Here is a 13,954-nt window from a genome sequence, read left to right as displayed (position 1 = left end):
ACGTGATAAATAAATAAATATATATATATATATATATTTTTTTATTGTATAATTTGTTAATTTTCATTATTTTATTTTTAACCTAATATTCCTTCTTTCTTTAAGGCCTCTCTAAAACTACTTAAAGACTTACGCGTTTCTGATTTGAAATAATTGCCTTGATCTCTTTTATTAAATGAAAAGGCATCGGTCGCAATATTCTTATTCAACTCATTATATATATTATTATATCCATTTGTTGAGTATTTTCTAAATTGTTTATTATTCGTACTATTTTGTAAATTGAAATCATGATAATGAATATTTTTAAAATCATTAAGATTTAAGTGATTGAGAGGATTATTTATCTGTCCATTATGTTCTGTATAATTATTATTATAAGAATTATTAGAATTTGAAAAATCACTCTTCATTAATAATGAATTATGATTATTTGTAGTAACAGATTTAGATCTCATTAATTTAATATTATTTCCTAAATTATTTGTTATACTAATATTACTTTTATTATTCATATCTAAACTATTAAAACATTTATATGTCGTCTCATTTGTTGTATTATTTTCATTATTACAACTATCTGGCAATGTTTCAGCACTTGTATTTATAATTATATCATTATTATTAGTACTTATATCTTTCGACACCAAATTTTTTAATGATAAATTAGTACTTTCTTCCTTTTTATTATCCTTAAAATTATTATTTGATATATTTGATATGTTTGATATGTTTGATATGTTTGATTTGTTTGATATGTTTGATATATTTGTATTATTTTGATTATACATTAATGAACTATTATCACTAGTACTAACATTCTTTTTCTGTGTATGTGTTGATGATTTTTTTATGGAACCATTGCAATTTAAAGGTATAAGTGATTTCATATCTTCTAAAACCTTATCAGCATATGTGGACATATCTCTTAATCCCTTTTTCCTATTTTCTGAATAATTAAATAATTGTGTTGTATTTGTTTTAGTTTTTCTTGAACCTTCTTCTATATTCATTGATTTATTTTTTTTTTCAGAATTTAATTTTTTAATATCCAAAGAATTTGATCTTTTCATATTTTTCTTAAATATATCGTCATCTCTTAAGTTATTATTTCTTTTATCTTTTATTACAGTTACGTTGGTATTATTTATATTTTGTCCATTATTTATTTTATCAATATTGTTATCATTATTTTTAACATTATCTTCCTTATTTATAATATAGTTTTTATTATTCTTCATATCATTACATCCATTTTCTTTATTTGGATGTTCGAAAACACTGTTCATGTTAATCTCTTCATTTTTTGGAGTGATATCCTTTTTGTCTAACATATTATAGTTTATACAATTATTATAATAATCATTATTATTATTATTATTATAAATATATGTGTTCGTGTTAGGATTAAAAGAATTAATATTAAATAAGTATGAATTATTTAAAACATCTCCTCCCAATATATTATTATTATGTAATGGATTAGTAATATGTACATTTTCTTGTATATCATTATATAATTTTTGATTTACATTTTGTATATTGTTCAACATTTCTACATTCACACTATGATTTACAGCATTGTTATTATTTAGTATTAAATTTGGATCATTCTTCAAAATAGTATCATCTAATTTGATTGTATCTATTTGATTTTTGTTAGTATTATTAGGTATACCAATTACTATATCTTTATTGTTATAATTATTTATATTTCCATTTATACCACTTATACCACTTATACCATTTATACCACTTATACCATTTATGTTGTTATATGCCAAACAATTTTGATCAATATAATTAATGTTGTTCATATTGTTATTTAAATTATTGGGATTTAATAATTGCACGTTCTCAAAATAATTATTATTTTGCACATTTGGATCGAAATATATATTTTTTATATTATTCATATAAAAATCAGGATTAGTAACAAATGGCTGTAAGGAACCTATAGTATTTGTATTCAGATTTTCTATATTATTCATATTATTTTGATTTAATATAACATTATTAAGTAACAAATCATTATTTATATATGGTACATTATTTAATAAGGGGAGTTGATTTATATTATTGTTCTTACTATCAAAATATTTATTATACATATAATTTGTATCTATATTATTAACCCAAGTATATATAGTAGAACCATCTGGAGCATATATAGGACCATTATTTATATAATTTCCATCATCCATATTTATATTATCATATGGTATTTTATTATTTAAAACATTATATGAATTAATATTATCATTTATTGATTCAAAACTATTAATATTAATACTATTATTATTATTTGAGTGGTTCATATTTTTTGATTCTTTTTTGTTTTTCTTTTTTATTTTAGTTATTTCAAAATTTAGTATATCTTTTGATATATTTTTATTATTTAACTCTTCTTTTATTTTACTCTGTACTAATTTTGATATACTATTTACTAAGATGTTTAATTTATTATTATTATTATTATTATTATTATTATTAATATTATTTTTATATTTGTTATTTATGGATGATTTATTATATGCCTTATTATTAACACAAAATGGAATATTCTTCATTTTATTAGAATTCTTACTATTCTTTTTCATAATTTTATTATTACTTCCTTTTATTATATTTTTATTATCATTTTTATTTTTTTCCTTTTTATCTATTTTTATATAAGGATATGTATCATTATTCTTAATATCAATTATCCAAGCCTCAGCCTTTTTATTATTGCTTTTAGATTCTTTTAATACATTCATTTGGGTACTATCATTTATTTCATCAGAATTTATTTTTACAATATTATCACAAGAATTAGATGAGCAATTTTTATTCATCCCATACGTTTTAATATTTTCATGAGAAAATCTCTTTTGCATATTATCTTCATTTTTTAATTTCATACTTTTTCCATCTTTATTATAATATTCTATATTGTCTTCATTTGTGAAACTGTTTTGTGTTGATTTAGGTATTTCATCCTTATCACTAATATTATTATTATATTTAAATATACTTTTTAAATTGTTTTCTTCCTTATTAAAAGTATGATTATTATCCTTGTCATTATTTATATTTGTGTATGTATATTCATTAGTTTTAGTTATATTATTATTCATTATGTTTGTATTTTTTTCAAGGACATTATTATATTCTAAATTATTCTTATACAAATTATGTATTTTTTCTTTCTTCTTATCTATATATTGAGATATATCATTGTTCAGCTCATTAATTTTATTGGATACATATCTCTTTTCAATATTTCTTAAAAAATTTTCAGTGGACGTATTACTAATATTATCTAAATTTTTATAACTTTCATTAACGAGATTAGTATTAAAACTGTTATATTTTAAATTATTATTTGTATTCATTATATTATGATTCATATTATTATTTGATATAAGATTTTTTTGTATAAATGTATTATTTTTATCATCCATATTACTCTTCATCATATTATGATCATTCAATTCAATCGATTTGGAACTCTTAATATTGTTACTTGTTATTAAGTTATTCATATTTTCTAAATCTTTTGTTATATTATCTATTTCAAAAATATTATTTATATTAATATATTTTTGTTCATTATTTAATATGTTATTATGAATATTTTGTTCTTTGTTCAACAAAGAATCATTCTCAATATTCTCATTATTATTATTGTCATTATTTTTATTATCATTATTAGGAGATGCTTCCAATCTTTTTATTATCTCATCTGTTTTATTTGAATTTTCAATATTTAATGGTATATTATTAACCTTTTCCTTATATATATTCAAATCATCAAGTTTATTATTTTCTCTTCTATCATAAACATCATATTTCACATTTTCATAACTATATATTTCAGACAATTTTCCACATGTTGTTGTGGACTCTTTATATTTTTTATAATATTTATTATCATAATAATTTTCATTTTTCATATATACATCCTTATCCTTATCATTGTTGATATCGTTATTATCTTTAGTTTCTTTCTCTTTATTTTGTTCATTCTTCATCTTGATTGTATGTTCCATATGTATTAAGTCATTGATTTTATTATCTTCACTACTATTAAGATATAAATTCTCTGAACTCTGCTCATTTGATATCAAGGATTTATAATCATCCATACAATAATAATCATTGGGAACCATATTATAACTTATATTTGTTATTTGATTTAATTTTTGAGCCTGTTGATCATATTTCATTTTTAATTTTTCTAAATAGTTGAGACATTGTTCATATTTATTTTGTAATTCTTTGTTTTCATTTATTATATGTACAATTTTTTTATTTAATTGAACCGTTTGATTATTTGATGTTTTCAGTAAATCATTTAATAAATTAATTTTATTTTTCTTTTCATCTAAATTTTTGGTTAATATATTTATCTTTTCTAAATATAATTTCTCAGATTCACTTTGTAATATTTTAATATCCTCTTTAATATTATCCATGTCATAATCATTTAAACGGTTAGACAACAGTATCTTTTCTTTTTTCATAATCATAATTTGTTCCTTTAAATCAAATATTTCTTCATATAATTGATTATTTTCATTTTTTAATAAAGAAAGGTTGGAATATTCTGAATTGTTCATATGATACTTATCTTTATTAATCTTATCTTCATACAAATTACTATTTGAAGTAAAATTTTCAGAACTGTTAATATTATCCTCAATAGTAATAAAACTATTTGATGTAGTGTTATTTGTATTAGTTGTAACAAAATTTAATTCATTTGTAGTTGTATTTGTATTTTCATTAGATACTATAAATTTATGTTCATTGGAATTCTCAATAATATTTTCTGAATTATTTCTATATGTATAAATATTTATTTTTTCTTTTTTATCAGATGTATTAAAATTATAATTTTTCATATCTGATAATTTTTTTTTTAATTGGTTATTTTCTAGTTTTAAGGAATCCATTTTTTTAATTTCTTCTTTTAATATATATACTTGATCTTGTAGTGATTGTAGTTGTATAGTTACTTGTGTTTTATTTGTTATTTTCCCTTTTATTTGTTCTAACTTATTATTAAATTCATTATAAATTTCTTCATCTTTTGTAATTTCACCCATATTAATATTATTATTATTATTATTATTATGTTTGTCCCTGTTATTATTACTATTCATATTTAAATTATTATCAAGTTGTGATTCCAAAGCAACAATTTTTATATTTTTCTTCTTCAAATCATATTTCATATCCTCATTTTTTTTTGATAAATTATCTAATTCATTATGTAACTTTTCAATATGCTTTTCTGTAGCTATAAATAATTGATCTTGACTTTCTTTTAATTTTTCCATTTTTATATATTCATTTTTTATTCTATCACGTGATTCATATAATTTTTCAATTCTCCTTCTTAATCTTTCATTATGTGATTTTAATAAATTCATTTCTTTTTCAAATGATTTTAATGATTCAAATGTTTCTACAGTAACCATACTTCTATTTTTTTTTTTATATTCATTACTTTTCATATTCTTTTCATCATTTATTTTAGATAAAATGTTCTCATTTTCATCTATTAAATTATAAACGTCTATATATTTTTCTTTACTATATTCATTTCTATCTTGTAACATTAATATAGCTGTTTCTGTATCATCTTTATAATTATTAATACTATTATAATTATCATAGCAACCTTTGATTTTCTCTAAAATTTTTATTTTTAAATCATTTATCTTTTCCACTTCATTATATGTCTCTGTATTAGATTCATTAACAGTAATATCTTCATTCTTTTCAACATTTTCTTGATTCCTATGAGTAGTATCATTCTTTTTTATATATTCTTCTTTATTATTATTATTATATATATCACATGAATCTTTGCTTAAACTTTTAAAAAATACAGAATCAATACTAGTTTTTTTATTTATCATATCATTTTTTATATACAATGTCTTTGTGATATCTTTTATATCAGTTTGTATTGTATTTTCTATTTGACATCTCTCACTATTAGTTTGAACACCTTCATGTTTTAACTCTTTATTTAATGTTTGGGTATTCTGATTGCTTTTGTAATTTGAAATAAATTCCATTTGCTTATTTTGATCTTCTCCTATTAAAAGTAATTGTAATTTCTTTTTCATTTCTTCGTCTTTTTCTCTGTCAACAAAATATTGAAAAAGATGACTCAAGGAATTCACATCAATCATTTTTAAATATTTAAGAAATATATTTATTTTCTCTTTCTTTGACATTTCCAAGGAGTTATTCCTATTCTCACACGTATTGTTAATTTTTTCATTATCTAAATATAAATGTTTTTTATCCATATCTCCATCAGTTGTTTCTTTAACAATATTATTATTAATAAAATCATACATAACTTTATCAACACATTTTTCTTGTATTTTATTTATGGTTTCTTCATTTTTATTTTTTTCATAATAATCATTTATCATATCATAAACATCATATATATTTTTTTTTGAGTCATCTTCAAAATTAGACTTGTCTATATTTTTATTTAACATATCATTATTATTTAAAATGTATTCATATATATTACTTGTGTTGTTATTGACACAGGGTTGATTTATATTTTTATTTATTTCATTTGTTTTGTTATATATTCCTATACTTTCTGTATTTATTACATCATTATCTGAATAAGTATCTTTTATAAAATTATTATTCTTTAAAGAATCTATATTAGAAGAATCATTTTCATCTTTATTTTGTGTTAGATTATAATTGGGGGTTATATTTTGTTCATCTATATATATATTATTATCAACAAATTTATTATTATCGTTATAATTTTGTATTGATATATTCTCATTAGACTTATTAATATTTGTATTTAATAAATTATTTTCTTTAGTAATAATAGTACTTACATTTTCACTGATATTACTATTCAAGAAATTATTACTTTTTTCATTTGATAAAGTACTGTTTGCATAAACTGTTGTTGTATTACTTCTAATATTATTATTCATATTTATATTGTCACTTGAATACTTCTCCTTATCATCATTTATATTTTTTTCTTGTGAATTATTTGGGTTATCTATTTCGTTATGATAATTTTTTACCTGTTCTTTTCTTTTTTGATATTCTTCTACATAATAAGATATATCCTTAGGTAAATCATATCTGTTTAATATTTTATTATTATTATTATTATTAACATTTTTTTCATTGTTTTTAAAATTTGAATCATTACTTTTTATTTTGTCATTCGAATCATTATATTCTTCATTTATATCTTTTGATATTTGACTATCAGATTTTGAATTCCACCACTCAAAATTTGTATCCTTGGCAATTTTCTTATTAACCATATCATTGAATTTTTCATCTTTATAATATATTTTGTTATCACTATCGTTATATATGTCATCATCTAACTCGTCACTATATTCATCTTCTCCTTCATACATTTGATCCTCTTGATCTTTATTTAAATCCTCCGCTTCATAATTTATTATTTTTTTCAATATTGTATCCTTTTTATTCTTTAAAGGTTTATTTTCATATTGAAATTTTTTGTAAGTATGATTCTCGTTGTCATTAGCAAATGATACTTCCTTTTTATATTTTTTATTCTTTTTAGTATTTTTTGTATTTACATTTAAAATATTATCATTATTATTATCATATATATGATTAAAATTTATATTGCTAATATTCTTTAATTCATTGTTTTCCTTTAATTTTTGATGTTCTTTTTTTATCAAATCTATATCAATCATATCATCATTTAAATCATAATACAATCCATTCATATCTTTGAAAGTTTTTGGTTTAAGAAAATGTGTTGTAGCTTCTACATAATCTTCTTTTAAATTTTTAAATACATTTAAATTATTATACATATTATTTTTTAATTCTTCTTTAAAGTCATAATCTAAATTATTGGATATATTCTTATTTAAAATATAATTTTTATATGAACCTTCATTTGTTAAAGATATATCCATATTATTATTTATTCTATTAGATTCATATTTATTTTTTATATAATTATTATAATTTGAATTGTTAAGATATGTTTCATTTTCTTCTTCCATATTATTTACATCATCCTCTTCAGATGTATTACCAAATCTTGGAGATTCAATATCACTATCTAATTTATTATTCTTTGAATATTCATAATCAGATAAAGAATCTTTTACAGTTTCTTCAATATCATATAAACTTTTCCATACTGGTTTTTCTAATGTATCTTTCTTTTTTTTATAATTATTATTCATATTATTGCTATATGTAAAATAAGACACATCTTTTATAGATGCTACTCCTTCTGATTCTGAATCTGTATAACCTATTTTACACGATATATCAGAATGTGATTGATATCCTTTCGATTCTTTCTTTTTCATATATCCATCATATCCATCAAATTCGTTCTCATCAATATCATAACCTATATTATAATTGTCATTCATTTTGAATATTGTTCTTTTTATTTTTTTTTTAAATTACTATTGTTTGTAGTAATTATACAAAAAAAAAAAATTATATAAAATAAAATATAGAAATATATGTACATATATATATACATATATATATATATATATATATATATATATATATATATATATATACATATATATATATGTATAATTTACAAAAAAAACAATAAAAATAAAAAACAAAAATTAACTGAAAAAATTTAGTAAAAAATATATATTCAAATAAGAAGTATAATACGGATAACTTAAACATATACAAATATATCTCTATTTCTAAATTTTACAAACTCAAAAATATATTAAATAAATAAAAAGAATTCATAAGTCATACATATATATGTAAGCATGAAAAGATTTAAATGGAATGGTTCACATATATATATATACATATATATTAAATATACACATTTATTATACATATTACAAAAAAAAGGATAATATATTAAATAGACCTGGAAAAATGTATATCAAAAATGTGGTGCACATAAAATATAAATATATATTATTTACACAAAAAAAATTTTTAAAAAATAATCATTTATTTTTTTATTTATTTGAACTAATCTTTTCTGTTCTTCCCTTTTTTTTTTTTTTTTTTCTTCTTTTAATTTACAAATTTTGATAACTAATAACCTTGCATATATACATAGAAATTATACTAAAAAAAAATAACATAAAAAAATAATAAAATAATTCTTGTTATTTAATGTACCAAACAAAATATAAAATAACCAATAATTTCTTATATCATAAAATTAAAAATACACATTAAAAAAAAAAATATATATAAATATATATATATATATATATTTATTTACAAATACAAAAAAATATATATATAAAAAAAATACAATAATATAATAAAATATTTTATTTACATATATAAAAAATATATATATTTACACATATACAAAATATATATATTACACATATAAACAATATATCTATTACACATATAAAAAATATATATATTTACACATATATTTATATTGGTATGCAAAAAAAAAAAAAAAGGAAAAGAATTATTCGCTTATTTTTTTTTTATTCTTTATGTATTTATTCTCCATATATATTATATATGAAATACACATGCATCATATAATAATACAAACATATGGATATATTTAAAAAAAAAAGTTATATTTAAATAAATAAAAATTGTATTATATTTGTATATATAATATGTTTTTTTTGGGATATAAAAATAAAAATTATATATAATAAGACAACCTTTTTTAATAATATTTTAATATATTATACTTTGTTTAAATATATATATATATATATATATATATATATATATATATATTTTTATACAGTAATCGAAATATTTTAAATGCACAATAAATTATGCTTAAAAAAAAAAAAAAAAAAAATTGCACTATGTACAAATTTTAAGAAAAAAAAAAAAATAAAATAAAACATGTATGTTATATAATTTGTATATATAAGATATATGTATTTTAATTAATAGTATGTATAGCAATATATTTTTTTCTGAATATTATAAATTCCATTTTATAAAAACTATTAGAATAAACATATATAATACATATGTTAAGTATTATATAATTTGTACATATATAAAACTACAATATGCTTTTACAAAAAGGGTTACAGCCACATATTAGGTCATATAAAAATAATATATATATATATATATATATATATATATTTATTTATATTTGTTATTTTTATTTTTTTGGATGGTTGCTAAAATTTTTTTGATAAAGAATTCATCTTGTTTATCCAATGTAATTGTTTATCATTAAAATCCTGTTTCTTAAACTGTTCTAGTAAGTCGGTATATCCTTTTAAATTATTTATAATTAAATTATCCTTTTCATAATTATTTTTTAAATTATCAAATGATGAATCTATTGGATATATAAGTTTTAACTCCTTTGCATTCCTAAAATTATTCATTAAAGAATTTACTTTTTCATTTAATTTATGTGTTGTATTTTTTAGAACATCAAAAAGTTCAACTTTTTTGTCAATGACGTGATTGTACCTTTTCCTAAATTTCCCCGAAAAAAAGAAAAAAAATAATAAAATAAAAAAAAAAAATAAAATAAATGGAATGGAATAAAATAGAATAAAATGTATAAATATGTACATATATATATATATATATATATATATATATATATATATATATATATATATATTTGTGTAATAGAATTTATTTTTATTACTTTAATTCATTCGATTGTTCAAATTTATTCTGAGCATATTTTTTTGCTTGGTTGAAATTTTTTACATATTGCTCGTCATGTTTATTAATTATATCAATTACATTATCTCTAATGCTATTATTATGTGAAATATTTTTTTGTTCAATAGATATATTCTTTTGAGTTTCTTGTTTCTTCCAAATTAGATCTTCAACAAATGATCCTTTCCTAAAGCTCAAAAAATGTTCATATTGTTCATCTAATATACTATTTTGTGTATGTAATTTTTTTAAATCTTCTTTATTTCTATTTTCCTCATCTTTAATATATTTTTTCTGCAATTCTTCATGTTTTTGTATTTCTTTCTTTAATTCTAAATTTTTATCATCAACTAAATGAATTTCATCAATTATTTTATTCATATCATCTTGTAATCTCTTTTCATTTTCTTCATATTTTTTCATAATTTCATTTTGTTCATTGATTAGATGATATATATTTTCATTTATATCTTTCTCTTTTTCTTCATATAAAATATAATGTTGTTGAAAAGTTTTATTTAATAATAATAAATTATCTATTGAATTATCAGGTATTATCTGTATAGCTTTTCTTATAATATGACTTTTAATATATTCATCTAAAGAAATATTTTTAAATAATATATTTTCAATTTTTTCATATTTTTCATTTAATTGTAAAATACATTTTTTTTCTTCATCATTCAATATTTTACATGTATCATTTTTATTTATTTCCTCTTTTAGGTTGCATATAAAATTTATTATACAATTATTTATTTTATAATCAATGGAATTAATAAAGTAAACTATAAGATCTTCCACATTATTGTTAAACTCATTATGTGTAAAATTCCAATAAATATTTATATGTATATTTTGTATTTCATAAAATATTTCATACATTAATTTTGATATGATTTCATAATTACAAATATTAATTTTTAATTTTTTATCTATATAATTATATTTTATTATATTAGACATTTCAAATAATATCTTTTTTAACCTATCATCATTATCATATATTTCTTTTTTAACATCATAAAACATGTTAATAAAATAAAACTTTTTACATCTCTTATTATTATGATTATTTTCTTTGATACATTCTTTATTATAAGTCATTGTTGTATTAATCACATCATCTGTTTCATCATATATATCTATAACAATCAATGTAAAAAAATAAAATAATTTCTTCCCTCTTAACATATCATTTATCTCTTTCATACGCTTATCTGCTGTATGTAATATATCCTTCAATTTCTTTATACTTGTAAATTTCACTTGCTTGTTTTTTTCATTAAATTTTTTTAATTCACTAATATCAGTTATATTCACATTAGTCTTACATTTTATACTAGCAATATTACTTCTCTTTAAGGTACAACTTTTTATCGATTGAAAATATTCTTTATCTTCATAAAATTCAAGCAAGTCAAAAAAATTATTACTATGTACATAGGAATATTGTATGGAATAACAAATTTTCTTTGTATTAACTTTTTTATCTTCCTTTTTATTTTCTTCTATATTAATATATAATTGATTTATTTTCATAAAAAACTGTTTTACAATTTTAAATGAGAAATGGTCTATTTTTAAAATGTGCATTGGATCATCTACAAAATGTTCATCATTTAATTTACTTAAATTATTATTTTCATTATATGAATAAAAGGAAAGAACACAACTTTTTACAAAATTTTCATAGTTATCTAATAATTTATTAACTATACAAGAATAATTATTCTTTTCACATTCAATAAAATTATCATATGTTTTTATCCCATAAAATTTGTTCCCACGACAATATATACATTTGTCTTTATGGGTCCCTGCATCTTGTGAGTTCTTTATTATAAAGTTGTTTAAACCATATCTTTTTAATTTTATGTATAATTTTAATTTTTCATTATAATCGTATATAAAACATTTTATCTTATTCTTGTTTTCACTTAGCATTATATTTAAAGATATAAAAAGACACTTATAAATAAGTAAAAATTTAAACACATAAATATATTTTATATATATAAATTTCTCATTGACCTATTTTAAAAAATTCATAATAGGACATTTTTATATTTTTATACAAAGAAATATAACATTTTACTATACATTCTTTAAGCATATTTGAATTAAATGAACTTTTATATGTGAGGTACAGAAAAGAGGAGAAAAAAATATAATGACATAAGGAAAATAAATAAATATATATATATATATATAATTATATATTATATTATATATTTACACAGTTTTCCCAATGTTCTACATTGTTGAATCAATTTTATATCTTAGTAATATTTATGGAAAAAAAATATATATATAAAGAGAGAGAGAAAGAGCGAGAAAAAAAGAAAAGAAAAGAATATATTATGGAATTATATATATATATATATATATATATATATATATATTTGTTTATTTATTTATTTATTTATTTATTTATTTATTCTTTTGCCTACTTTTGAAATAAATATACGCATTTTTTCAATATTTAAATGTTTTTATTTTATTTTATTTTATTTTTGTGATTTTAAACAATTCCATTTTTCAGATGTAGAAAAAAAAGTATTTATATATTTTATTTATTTATTCATTTATTTTTTCTTAAAATAAATATAAATAAGATAATAAATCATACGTAAACATTACTTTTATAATTATTGTGTGCAATTTTGTTCCTCTATTATATTATATTATATTATATTATATTATATTATATTATATTATATTATATTATATTATATTATATTATATTATATTATATGACCTATAAGAACTATAATATTATATCCTACATTCATAAATTAATCTCAACAATGTATTTATAAAAATATGGAATAATATATGTTTCTGTAATTATTTTATTCTTACTATAAATTCCATGTCTATCACATTTGAAGAAAAAAAAAAAAAATTAAATATAATGAAAAGATATGTTTTTTTGTATTATTTGAAAGTTTCAGTATTCACATTTTAAATTCATAAAGGGTTATATACATGATAAATATGTGTGTACCATTATTAACGAAAAAAAAAACAAAAAAAAAATTACAGTGTTCACATTGGAATAAAATTTAATATACATATATATTTATATATATATAATAAATTGTTCTCATTTCATATGAATGGTGTCTAATTTTTCATATTTTTTTCCTTGTTCGTTGTTCTACATATATGCATGCACGTATGTTAAATTATAAAACATTATAAGTAGCCAAAATAAAAAAAAAATTAAAATTGAATTTTATTGAATTCAACTGAAAATTGTGTAATTTAA

General features: G+C 18.2%; 2 protein-coding genes across 2 annotated transcripts; both read right to left on the bottom strand.

The window, feature by feature from the left end:
* Window positions 1-77: 77 nt before the first annotated feature.
* Window positions 78-8,435, bottom strand: PADL01_1136200 (conserved Plasmodium protein, unknown function; the record flags this gene model as incomplete). Its single annotated transcript, XM_028682838.1, has 1 exon — window positions 78-8,435. The coding sequence occupies one exon, from the start codon at window positions 8,433-8,435 to the stop codon at window positions 78-80; it is 8,358 nt and encodes a 2,785-aa protein (XP_028539076.1).
* A 1,740-nt stretch (window positions 8,436-10,175) lies between these two features.
* On the bottom strand, window positions 10,176-12,627 carry PADL01_1136100 (conserved Plasmodium protein, unknown function; the record flags this gene model as incomplete). Its single annotated transcript, XM_028682837.1, has 2 exons — window positions 10,176-10,482; window positions 10,661-12,627. 2 exons carry the CDS (start codon window positions 12,625-12,627, stop codon window positions 10,176-10,178), a joined length of 2,274 nt encoding a protein of 757 aa, XP_028539075.1.
* Window positions 12,628-13,954: the final 1,327 nt, after the last annotated feature.

Source organism: Plasmodium sp. gorilla clade G2 (assembly GCF_900097015.1).
Source record: "Plasmodium sp. gorilla clade G2 genome assembly, chromosome: 11".
In the NCBI taxonomy this organism is placed as follows: domain Eukaryota; phylum Apicomplexa; class Aconoidasida; order Haemosporida; family Plasmodiidae; genus Plasmodium; species Plasmodium adleri (nom. inval.).
Note: the sequence above shows the minus strand (reverse complement) of the source record. Positions and strands in the feature narration are given on the sequence as shown.